The 12,807-nt window shown below is 45.3% G+C and overlaps 1 protein-coding gene across 3 annotated transcripts in view; it reads left to right on the top strand.

Annotated features, from left to right (window-relative positions):
* Positions 1-12,807, top strand: part of RBM27 (RNA binding motif protein 27) — a 455,159-nt gene that overhangs the window by 117,035 nt on the left and 325,317 nt on the right. For 2 of the 3 annotated variants that reach the window (XM_063928110.1, XM_063928112.1), the window contains exon 6: positions 9,536-9,814. In XM_063928110.1, coding sequence (XP_063784180.1) covers positions 9,536-9,814 — 279 coding nt within the window. The remainder of the gene's footprint in view (positions 1-9,535; positions 9,815-12,807) is intronic. The other variant, XM_063928111.1, reaches the window with a different exon arrangement.

The following is a 12,807-nucleotide window of genomic DNA, read 5'->3' as shown; positions in this document are numbered from 1 at the left end:
TTCACCGGCAAGCCAGTGGCATGACGGGCTCCCAGCCCATCTCGGTGCTCCAGTTGTGGGAGCACGCCTTCAGACGTTTCATTTGGCATGGTTGCAGATATCCACAGATGGGTGGATCTGCAATTTAGTGTTAAAAGCAGTCTACTGCCTCTGCGGTTTTTCAACACAGGACTGCCTGTGTAGGAAGAGGGCGGTTCGGTAAATTGCCATTCACTCTCTGCTGGAGTCAGCAGTTTTCATTCCGGTCCCTGTACACCAACAAGGTCACGGTTATTATTCCAGTCTGTTGTGGTACCAAAGCTGGATGGCTTGGTCAGGCCAATATTGCATACTTACTACAGATTCAAGATGGAATCTCTGCGGACAGTACTTGCAGGTTTAGAGCCACAGGAATTCATGATTGCGCTGGATCTCGAGGATGCGTACTTACATATTCCGATTTGGCCACCTCTTCAGAGGTTCTTGCGTTTGCAATACGGCAGATCCATTATCCGTTTCAGGCTCTACTGTTTGCCATCTCGTCAGCGCTTAGGGTATTCACCAAAGTGATGTATGTTTTGATGGCTCATCTCATATTCCTGTAAGTCAGGGGTGGGTTTGGTCCGGCCCACCAGTTGGTGTCAGTGAGACACGCTGCCGCTCAGTCCGGCGGCAGCGTGTCTCAGCTGTTAGAACAGGGAGACGGAGGAGAGCGCGGCTCTCGTGCGGCTGCGGCGGCGTGTATTACTTCAAACCAGCCGCCGGTCCGTGAGCCAATCAGGAGCCGCGGCTGCCGGTCCGCGAGCTCTGATTGGCTCTCGAACCGGCGGCTGGTTTGAAGTCGTACACGCCGCCGCAGCCTGACATAGCCGCGCTCTCCTCCCTGCCCTGACCCGACAGCCGTGCTCTCCTCCGTGTCCCAAGGTAAGCAGCACGGAGGGGAGGGGGGAGGGCATCTGCATACCTGGCACTGTGGGGGGCATTTGTATACCTGGCACTGTGGGGGGCATTTGTATACCTGGCACTGTGGGGGCATCTGCATACCTGGCACTGTGGGGGCATCTGTATACCTGGCACTGTGGGGGCATCTGTATACCTGGCACTGTGAGGGGCATTTGTATACCTGGCACTGTGGGGGCATTTGTATACCTGGCACTGTGGGGGCATCTGTATACCTGGCACTGTGGGGGCATCTGCATACCTGGCACTGTGGGGGCATCTGTATACCTGGCACTGTGGGGGCATCTGTATACCTGGCACTGTGGGGGGCATTTGTATACCTGGCACTGTGGGGGCATCTGTATACCTGGCACTGTGGGGGCATCTGTATACCTGGCACTGTGGGGGCATCTGTATACCTGGCACTGTGGGGGCATCTGTATACCTGGCACTGTGGGGGGCATTTGTATACCTGGCACTGTGGGGGCATCTGTATACCTGGCACTGTGGGGGCATCTGTATACCTGGCACTGTGGGGGCATCTGTATACCTGGCACTGTGGGGGGCATCTGTATACCTGGCACTGTGGGGGGCATTTGTACACCTGGCACTGTGGGGGCATCTGTATACCTGGCACTGTGGGGGCATCTGTATACCTGGCACTGTGGGGGGCATTTGTATACCTGGCACTGTGGGGGGCATTTGTATACCTGGCACTGTGGGGGATTCTGTATACCTGGCACTGTGGGGGGCATTTGTATACCTGGCACTGTGGGGGATTCTGTATACCTGGCACTGTGGGGGGCATTTGTATACCTGGAACTGTGGGGGGCATTTGTATACCTGGCACTGTGGGGGCAATTGTGGATCTGGCACCGCACTATTGGGGGCATATGTGTATCACGTCCCATTTTAACTGGCCACACCCATTTTTTGGGCGCGTGCGCGCTTCCGGCGCGCGCACACAGCACCTCTAAGGGGCAGACCTACTGGGGGGGCAGGGTCATTTGTTAAGTTGAGAATTTTTGTATGGCCCCCGAAGGATTTTATAAATATCCGAATGGCCCTCGGTGGAAAAAAGGTTCCCCACCCCTGCTGTAAGTGATAATAGTTCCGTACTTAGACGATTTGCTCATCAAAGCTCCGTCTCAACCAAATGCGCCTTCAACATGCGTTGCTAAGGTACAATGTGCTGGTTCAGCACGGTTGGTTTGTCATGTTCAAGAACTCACATCGGATTCCGTCTCAACGACTTAATTTCCTAGGAATGATTCTCGATACGGTAGATCGAGGAATTTGTCTACCAGAACAGAAAGTACAGACTATTCGTCATCTGGTACGATTAGTGCTCAAGCCTCGGTATGTTTGTGCATTCGCCTGTTAGGCACAATAGTGGCGGCTTTCAAAGCGCTTCTGTTCGGAAGATTTCACTCACTTCCTTTTCAACTGCATGTGCTCGCACAGTGGTCGGCCTCGCATCTGCAGTTTCACTAGAGGGTGAGGTTGTCTCCACGGGCCAGAGTTTCTGTACTCTGGTGGCTCCAAGTACACAATCTAACCGCAGGAACTCGGTTAGGCATCTGGAATTGGATAGTGCTAATCACAGACGCGAGTCTCAGAGGTTGGGGAGCTGTAGTTCAAAATTGTCAGCTCCAGGGTCTCTGGGAGGATCACGACAGATTGCTGTCTATAAATGTCCTAGAACTCCGACCAATTTACAATGTGCTACGACAAGTAGTGCACTTGCTTCGGTCTCAGACGGTCCAAGTGCAGTCAGACACCGCAATGGCGGTCGCGTACGTCAATAAACAAAGGGGAAAGAGAAGCCGCATGGCAATGCGGGAAGTAGCTCGAATCCTCAATTGGGCCGAACATCACCAAGTGATATTGGCGGTAGTGTTCATTACGAGAATGGACAACTGGGAGGCGGATGATCTCAGCCATCGGGATTTTCATCCAGGAGAATGGGCATTAAATCCAGAAGTGTTTCACATGTTGGTCCAGAGGTGGGGTTACCCTCAAGTGGACCTGATAACATCTCGCCACAATCACCAAAAGCAAGTATGTGTCCAGAACGCGAAATCCAAAGGCAGTGGCAGTGGATGCTCTCACGATTGCGTGGCCGTACAGCCTCGGGTATCTGTTTCCACCGTTTCCGCTGCTCTCTCTGTTGCTTACTCGCAGACGATCCTTGGCCGCTTCCGTTACGTCCGGACCTGTTACGACAGGGTCCATTCCTTTACCCCGATTTAGCGCGGATGCGTTTGAAGGGGTGGCTGTTGAGACCGCCCTCTTAAGAAGAGAGGGCATTCCACTATCGGTTATAACAACCATGTTACGTGCTAGAAATCCAGTTACGACAGCTCATTATTACAGGATTTGGCGTGCCTATATAGGTTGGTGTGAAGCTCGGAAGTTTCCGACATCTTTCACGTTATCCCGTCTTTTGTTATTTCTACAAACGGTGTTAGATGGAGGACTGCGTTTATCTACACTAAAGGTGCAGGTATCTGCTTTGTCAATTTACTTTCAAAGAAGATTGGCTCTATTGCCGTCTCACACACCTTTTCTGCAAGGTGTACTCAGAGTACAGCCTCCATTCATTCCACCTACAGCGCCATGGAACTTGAATCTGGTTTTAGATTTTGTACAGCTTCATACTTTGAACCCTTACATCAAGTGGATGTTAAGTTTCTCACTTGGAAATCGATTTTTTCTCCTAGCCTTAGCTTCGGCAAGGCGTGTTTCAGATTTGGGTGCATTGGCATGCAAGCCACTGTTTTTAGTGTTTCATGATGACAGAGCGGAGCTTCGTACGAATCCCGCTTTCTGGCAAAAGGTAGTGTCATATGTTCACATCAATCAACCAATAGTAGTTCCTGTGTTAACAGGACAGTCTGGAACTCTGGATGTGGTACGCGCATTACGCGTTTATGTATCCCGAACGTCTACAGTTTGTAAGACGGATACGTTGTTTGTTCTCTATGATGCTGCCAAAATGGGTTGGCCAGCTTCTAAGCAGACCTTATCCAGATGGATTATACTGACCATACGTCAGGCTTACCTTCATGCTAGGTTACAGCCGCCTACATCAGTAACAGCTCTTTCCACATGTTCTGTGGAAACTTCATGGGCAGCTGGTCGTGGGGCTTCTACGACGCAGAATTGCTGTGCGGCTACATAGTCATCAGTGCACATGTTTGTGCGCTTTTAGAAGTTTGATACGTTTGCGGCATCAGCATCTAGATTTGGCCGCATAGTGTTACAGGTGCCAAACAGCTCTCCCGCCCACGAGGGAAGCTTTGGTACGTCCCAAGAGTACTCCAGTGACCCCTAGTGGATGAAAAAGAAAATAGGATTTTGGTACTTACCAGGTAAATCCTTTTCTTTGAATCCATAGGGGGCACTGGACGCCCGCCCAGAGCAGTTTTACCTGGTTGTGGTAAGTTCAGGGGATCTTATGGTAACACATTCTCACCGATTTATCGGTTATGGTGTCAACTGGTTAGTTGTCAGTTACGTTATGTGTCAACTTTATGGTTGTCCGTTATGTTATAATATTATAGGTAATTCTCCATTGTTCATTCTCTCTATCCTGTTCGCCTCAGGAAAAATCACTGAGGTAGTCGGGGAGTATGGAGGGGAGGAGAGTTACTGAAATTTGAATATTCAGTGCCCAGTCCTTGCTAACACCGTCCATATCCCAAGAGTACTCCAGTGCCCCCTATGGATTTAAAGAAAAGGATTGACCTGGTAAGTACCAAAATCCTATTTTTTGCATAAATGAGACTGCATAGTGCCGCTGGCATTCCGTTCTCAGTATTTGTAGAAATCATTCCAGTATATTGTTCCGCCACTTGTAATGTACAGTAGGAGTGTGGACATGCTACTTAGGAACAAAACAGCAACAGCTCTTGTCAAAACAGCAGTTTGGTGCCACCATCTCTCCTATCTTCTACATTGGTGTATATTGTACACAAAGTACGACTGACAAAAGCCATGGCTACTATGGGGATGATTTATCGAAGCTTGGAGAGAGAAAGTACAAACCAATTTGCTCATAACTGGTATGTTCAAACACAGCCTGTAAACTGATGGTTAGGAGCTCATTGGTTGGTACTTTAGCTCCACGCTTTGATAAATCTCTCCCTATTTTACATAATAAACATAGCGTTTTATCCAGACAGACATTTATGAGGTACCTGTTCTCTATAGCTATCAGAAATGGGGACAGTAACATTTTTGTCTATTCCCCAAAGCTGCCCTGTTATATTGTTTTGTATATTGTACTATTTTGATGTAGATGTCCTTGATTGGGATGTTCTTAATTTACATACAATCAAAATCCCTATGGTCAAAATACTGACAACCATTGACTGATGGTCAAAATCCCGACATTTAAAATGTTGACTGTCAAAAAGTCGACATGAGTTTTTCATGATTTTTTTTCATTGAAACGGACTTGTTCATACTTCACCATCCCAGTGGACCTAGATGGGGAATATAATAGTGTGCCGAGCACAGCGGGGCGCCATGGTACACACATACAGTGTCCATGTCGACATACACAACAAAAATAATGAAGAACTCGTGTCAACTTTTTGACTTGTCGACATTTTAAATGTCAGGATTTTGACCATGTCGGGATTTTGACTGTCGGTTAATTGTTGTCGGTATTTTGAATGTCGGGATGTTGATTGTAGGCATTTCATACTAAGCACCTTGAGCATATTTGAGTAAGCTATAACATGAGTTAGCCCAGCCCTTGTGTTCTTTATTGCCTCCATATTTGTCCCTCTTGCCTGTGCAGCATGATAATTTATTGAGCGCTAGGTGAGGGAGCAGAGACTCACCGTTGATTTGAAGAGTATGGTTTTTTGTCATTTGTGCCAAATCTTTGGGAGTTTGACAAAATGTTGTACTACTTGCAGCTTTATTAAAGTTGAAATTAGCCCAAAACTGCCCTGCTCTTGTCAGGTACCATATACTCACTGCGGTTAGTGTTGCACTTTATTTGTAACCAAAATAAGGCCCAGCTACAGATATGTCCTTGCTCATCTTGGCTGCGAATGGGTTACACATGTGTACGCAACCATGCATGTGACACTATGGATCGCGAGTACATGTGCAGTGCATGCCCACATCTGCGTACAAGCTAGTCGTGTCAAACGACCCGTGTTTGTCACAATTAGCAGGTAGGATGTGCTGCTATGGGTCGACAGTTAAAATGTTGACATGTCTTGGTCGACAGGGTGAATAGGTCGTCACGGAAATGGTTGATACATAAAAGGTCGACATGAGGTTTTTGTTTTGTCAAATATTTACCTTTCAGCACGTGGAAGCCCAATTAGTGTACCGCGTTCCGGCAAGGTGCCTCGCTCCGCTACCGTTGATCAGCACAGTTTGCTATTCCCAATCGTATTACTTGTCGATAAGTTAATAAAGTAGAAAAAAAAAAAAAGATTAAAAAAAAAAAATCCCTCAGGTTGACTTATTTGTGTCAAGAACAAAAGGTATGGTATACCTGCATTGCTATAATGTTTGAGTATTGATTGATTGTAAGTGACCAACATATAAACAAATAATTTGAATAATTCATAGATAGTTAATGGTGTTGGCGGTGCTCCCCGGAGGAAATGATAAATATCATACGGGGTTTTTGTGCCGGGCAAAGAGGCCACGGCAACAAAGAAGAAAACCTCTTTTTGGGGGCACTCATTTAATAACAAATGATATTGTTTAAAAAATTATATAATTTTAATTTAATTAGTTTAAAAATTTATGTATGTGGGATTTTAACACAATCTGCTACACCTCTTAGTAGAGTTAGCAGAGAAAAAGACAAAAGGTGCAAATTACAAAAAATATCACGGAATTGATTAACCACTGGTTATTTGGTAAGTACAAATATCTGATAGTTCACAAAGGTACGAGTATTACTAACTATGAGATGTTTATTTACCTTTAAATCCTGGACAGCTGTAGATATCTTGTGTCCTTGGCTTAACATTTATTTATAGCAGAAAGGGTAATAATGTTAGAAATCGAAAGTATTTACTCTGTACCTAACAAGTGGATGTGCCTAGTAGGTGAATATGAACATCTATAACATGATGGGATTCCAAGTGAAAATAGTTTCTCCCACCATGTAGGGCATATTAGTTTACCCAGGGAAACAGTCATATATATATATATAAGGGATTCAGTCCGTTTGAAAAACACTTGTTTCTAAAAGAATAGAATCAGTGCCGGTTTTCCGCTGACTTCTGCTGCCTTCCCATGTGTGGGTGATTCCACAGTGAATGGGAGGTGAGAGAGTCGAGCGGCCGGCGCTGATATGAAGAAAGAAGGCGGCGTTTGCTTCTGTTGTGGGCTGCTGGTCGGGTAATCCCTGATAACCTTTAGGTCATTGCAGGGAAACGGGACCCGCTGCTCCTCAATGAGAGCACACCAGAATACCTGTCCGTAGATAAGTGTTTTGCTGGATGCGGACCGTGCAGCAGCGCTGCGGCTGGTCGGCGCATGTTTCTCCTGGTGCCCGGGAACGGAGCCGTGTTCTCTGCACGGAGACTCCAGGTGACGTCACTGTGACGTCACACGGAGTCTCCGTGCAGAGAACACGGCTCCGTTCCCGGGCACCAGGAGAAACATGCGCCGACCAGCCGCAGCGCTGCTGCACGGTCCGCATCCAGCAAAACACTTATCTACGGACAGGTATTCTGGTGTGCTCTCATTGAGGAGCAGCGGGTCCCGTTTCCCTGCAATGACCTAAAGGTTATCAGGGATTACCCGACCAGCAGCCCACAACAGAAGCAAACGCCGCCTTCTTTCTTCATATCAGCGCCGGCCGCTCGACTCTCTCACCTCCCATTCACTGTGGAATCACCCACACATGGGAAGGCAGCAGAAGTCAGCGGAAAACCGGCACTGATTCTATTCTTTTAGAAACAAGTGTTTTTCAAACGGACTGAATCCCTTATATATATGACTGTTTCCCTTGGTAAACTAATATGCCCTACATGGTGGGAGAAACTATTTTCACTTGGAATCCCATCATGTTATAGATGTTCATATTCACCTACTAGGCACATCCACTTGTTAGGTACAGAGTAAATACTTTCGATTTCTAACATTATTACCCTTTCTGCTATAAATAAATGTTAAGCCAAGGACACAAGATATCTACAGCTGTCCAGGATTTAAAGGTAAAAAAACATCTCATAGGAAGTAATACTCGTACCTTTGTGAACTATCAGATATTTGTACTTACCAAATAACCAGTGGTTAATCAATTCCGTGATATTTTTTGTAATTTGCACCTTTTGTCTTTTTCTCTGCTAACTCTACTAAGGGGTGTAGCAGATTGTGTTAAAATCCCACATACATAAATTTTTAAACTAATTAAATTAAAATTATATAATTTTTTAAACAATATCTTTTGTTATTAAATGAGTGCCCCCAAAAAGAGGTTTTCTTCTTTGTTGCCGCGGCCTCTTTTCCCGGCACAAAAACCCTGTATCCTATTTGTGTCAACCATGTTGAAAATTTGAACCTTTTGACCATGTCGCCCAAAATGCATGTTGACCATTTGGTGTCAACCTATCAACCTGATATCTGATGAGCTAGGACTCCTCTGTGCTTTCACACATGTGTGGGGGATTTTAAGCAATATGATGATGATTTTAGTGACTTTAAAAATTTCCACCATATTTTTTTATTTTTTATTGCACCATTGATTCTATTTTATTTAGTTTGTTTTTCTTCATTGGCAATGGTTTTAGAAGTATCTCTCGGCGTGTTTCTGATATATTTTGTAAACTGAAGGTGTGCTTCTGCTTTTACAGCAATTAAGTACCCTTCACACGGAGCTTCAGCTCAGGGAGTTTGTCCAAATATAACCTAGTTTGTCTAATTTATTCACTAGTGTATTCCAGCAAATGTGTGCATTTTCATAGGTGTGGGTGAGTTATTCAGTGTTTGCTTAAAGAGAGAAGCAGCACTGCCTGCACCACTATATAGAGAGCTTCTTCTCTGCCTTGGGTCATCGACACTGGGCCTAGATGGTTTTCTGATGGACCACGGCTACCACAGCTATGGGTGGTCTTACCTGCAAATGAATCAAGTTACCCAAGTGGTTGCATGGAGAAGTAATGTATAGTGCATATATTTACTTTTTTGGTGGAATAACCATACATTGTTGCAGAACTAAATAGACTTTGTTAAATGTTAATATTTATTGTGTTACATGAAGCTATGCAGTAGATTTCCAATTATGCATGTACTGTAGTTATTCCTTTTTTGAGCAAGTGACGAACCCATGTGTGTAATGTCTTCCTATTTATCCCATACTTGTGAGGTGTCCTGCCTTGCCGTTCCCTGTAAATACTATGTGCTTAGTTTGCAAGTTTGAACAAATTGCAAATATTGTTGATTTTGTTTGGTCTTTTATTTGGCACAGCTGTAAGTCAGCATGATACAATAAAGCCTTCCATATTTTACCCATGGGGCAGTTGCTGTTGTACACACTGAACTTCTGTCTTTGTTTCCCATATCGGTTATTTGAAACCTTTTGTGATATTTGTGACATGGCTTTCAGATATATTAATTACATGGACAGTTTGTGCTTCCACAGAGCATCGAGAGAGGCCTAAGTTTGACTCTGAAAGAACGGATTTGGAGCCTGCATACACCCCAGCCTTACAGCCAACCACCAGTACCACGGTGCAGCAGTATTCCTCTGGTGGGCAAGCTATACCCAGCACTGTGACTGTAATCGCACCTGCTCACCACCCTGAGAGCACAACCGAGATCTGGTCTAATTACTATAACAACCACAATCCTCCCAATTCGTTTAACAGAAACCCACCCCCTAAACGACGCTGCCGGGACTATGATGGTAAGAGTCTGTAGCTTTGCACTTGTACTGATTTGTATATCTATATACAGTGTGTGTGTGTGTGTGTATATGCGTATACATAATATTACATATATAATTATATACATTTTATAGGTGTATGAATGTGTGTGACACACACACACATATACATATATATATATATATATATATCTATATCATTTTTTCATTTTTGTAATGTCAGCTGATTGCACTTGGCTTGGACAACATACTGTAGCAGTGGTTATGACACCGTTTATGAAAGTTAATTCGTTTGTCTACTTTGATACTTTGACATAATTACAGTTTTGAAACCATGATTTAACCAGTGCCATCGTATACATTTTTCTGAGCGGAATGCCATTTGCTGTTGTACTTTCATATTCAGTTTAGTGATCATTAGTGCCGGATATCTCTGTATTTTCTTTATAGAACTACATGGATGATATTTTGTGTGACATCTATAATAATCACCATCCTTTTAGTTTTTAGGTGGAGAGGTGTAGTAGCTCTCTCAGCATCTAACAGTAGTGTCTCATAGAACAGATGACATACAGATGTGTCCTCATACATATAGCCTCACGCAATGTGAGATGCCTGGCTTGATTGTGACAAGTCCCATACAACTCTTCTAGTGCCAGGGGTCTTTTTTTTTTTTTGCCGAAAATGTCTTCAGGGTATATTCAATAAGAGACGGGTCCATTCCGACATGCAGTTGTCGGAATGGACCCGACAACCCCTATTCAAAGAGCGGCCAAATCAGACTGTCGGATTTGGCCGTTCCCGGTCTCCTGACCTGCTGCTGCTGTCAGCGGCATCGGGGAGAGATGTTAGCTGCGCCGGGGGCGGAAATGTCTGCGACGCCGGGAGGGTAGATGTCTGCGGAGGAGACGGGGGAGCAGCGGCGTAACTGGAGGCTCACGGCAGCATCCACCCGGCTCCAGCAAGCGGGACCTCGCTTGCTGGAGCCAGGTGGACTCTGCCGCTGGGTTCCTGCTCTTCCCGCTGCTCCCTCTGTCTCCTTCTCTCAGCTCCCTCATCTCAATCTGACTTTTTTTAAAGTCGGATTGAGATTGTGTGAAACGGGGCTAAAACCTGTCTGGTTTGGTCCCGCTTCCGACAAGTCGTGTTTCCCGACTTGTCGGGAAAAATGGGGTCGTAATGAATAGGTTGGAACCCCTTCCGACCTAAAACTGCCGGAAGTTGCCGTCTTTCCGACAAGACGGCAGCTTCCGACCGTTATTGAGTACACCCCTTAGTTGCGACGATATGTGACTAGGACACAAGAGTAGACTGCTGATTAATATGACATGGGACACTTGTATATCTGTATGTGACTGAGTCTGTATACAGAGTACAACAGAACTTGTATTGGAAAACAGCTGCGGCCGCTACATTGTAGCACTTCGTAGACAGTGTCGTATATCACATTATTCAGCAGAATCTCCTTGTGCATTCTAGTTGTGACTGAGACTCCTATTCGGCAAAAAAGAAGCCTGACGCTAGCAGGGTCCCACGAGACCTGGCTTTTTAAGAGGGGCTGATTGGTGCAAATGCAGCAATGATGTATGAGGACACATCTGTATAAGCCAGATGATAATTGCTTTGCTACTTGTATATCTGTGTGCGACTGAGTTTTTTGGGGGTATTCAATTAGCTCCGGCATTTTCGCAGCTATCGAATTTACCCCTTCGTATTTAATTGCGGGTTGTTTTCACCCATTTTTAAGGCATTTTCTCCAATGTCTTTTCCCTTCCCTTTTTTTTTTCTTTAGTGAAAAGGCATTGGTGAAAAATGGCTCAAAAACGTTGAAAGGTGCAAAAACAAGTGGTTTCGCCGCTCCACGTGTTTATCGCTCCTGCCTAATGTTTCGCCTAGGTGAAAAGACGGCCTGGCTATTGCATAGGGCGAAACCCCATTCACGCTAAAAAAAAAAACAAAAAAAAACGAAAAGTTAAGTTTTTGCACTAATTGAATATCCCCCTTAATCTGTATATGAAGTGCTACTATGCAGCTGCCAGTTTTGGGTTTTTTTCACGCCAAGTTCTGTTGTGCTTCATATACAGAATCAGACTCAAGGTGGGTACACACTGATGTTATCTAATCAGGCGGATCAGACTAACATATCAGGCAGTGCGTATGCCCAATATGCAGGTGCCTGCGGTCGCCAGCGATGTCCGGTTTGATGTTCTGCACCTCAAACATGACTGTCGCTAGCATCCTGTAGTATGCTAATGAAAGACAGAACATGATCGTTCCGTCCTTCATTACCATAGTTCCAGTGTGTATGGGACATCTGGGCTGATGGGCATTAGTTCCAGTGTCAGGACAAATGCCAGTTGCTCAAGTGTACCCAGCTTCAGTTGCACACAGATATACAAGTGTCGCATGGCCAACTGTGAAGCAGTTTTGTTGCATTATATTGTGATTAAGACGCACATGCGATCGAAAAAGCTACTGAAAAGATACTACAGCTGGTGCAGCTTGCTTTCTTCTGGTGTCTCTTGACTCATGGCATATTCAGGCTAGGTATATGAGGACACATCTGTAGATAGTCAGCCATGGCTAGTTATAGGGAAATCGGCATGAACCATGCTTATCTACATTACATTGCTACTGGGTTTTCTCTTGCAGCAAGGCAGGTGGGACACTGGACCATGGGATTGGAGGTTGGGGCTGGAGCTGGCACTTTAAAATAACCTGTAGTTTTAAGGGTAAGCTCCTCCTCCCCTGCTAACCCATAATACCTGTTTCTCTGACGTCCTAGTGGATGCTGGGGACTCCGTAAGGACCATGGGGAAAAGACGGGCTCCGCAGGAGACTGGGCACTCTATAAGAAAGATTTGGTACTATCTGGTGTGCACTGGCTCCTCCCTCTATGCCCCTCCTCCAGACCTCAGTTAGATTTCTGTGCCCGGCCCGAGCTGGTTGCACACTAGGAGCTCTCCTGAGCTTCTAGAAAGAAAGTTTAAATTAGGTTTTTTATTTTACAGTGA

Source organism: Pseudophryne corroboree, chromosome 6 (genome assembly GCF_028390025.1).
Source record: "Pseudophryne corroboree isolate aPseCor3 chromosome 6, aPseCor3.hap2, whole genome shotgun sequence".
NCBI classification, from domain to species: Eukaryota; Metazoa; Chordata; class Amphibia; order Anura; family Myobatrachidae; genus Pseudophryne; species Pseudophryne corroboree.
The sequence above is the reverse complement of the archived record's forward strand: the minus strand, read 5'-3'. Positions and strand labels throughout refer to the sequence as shown.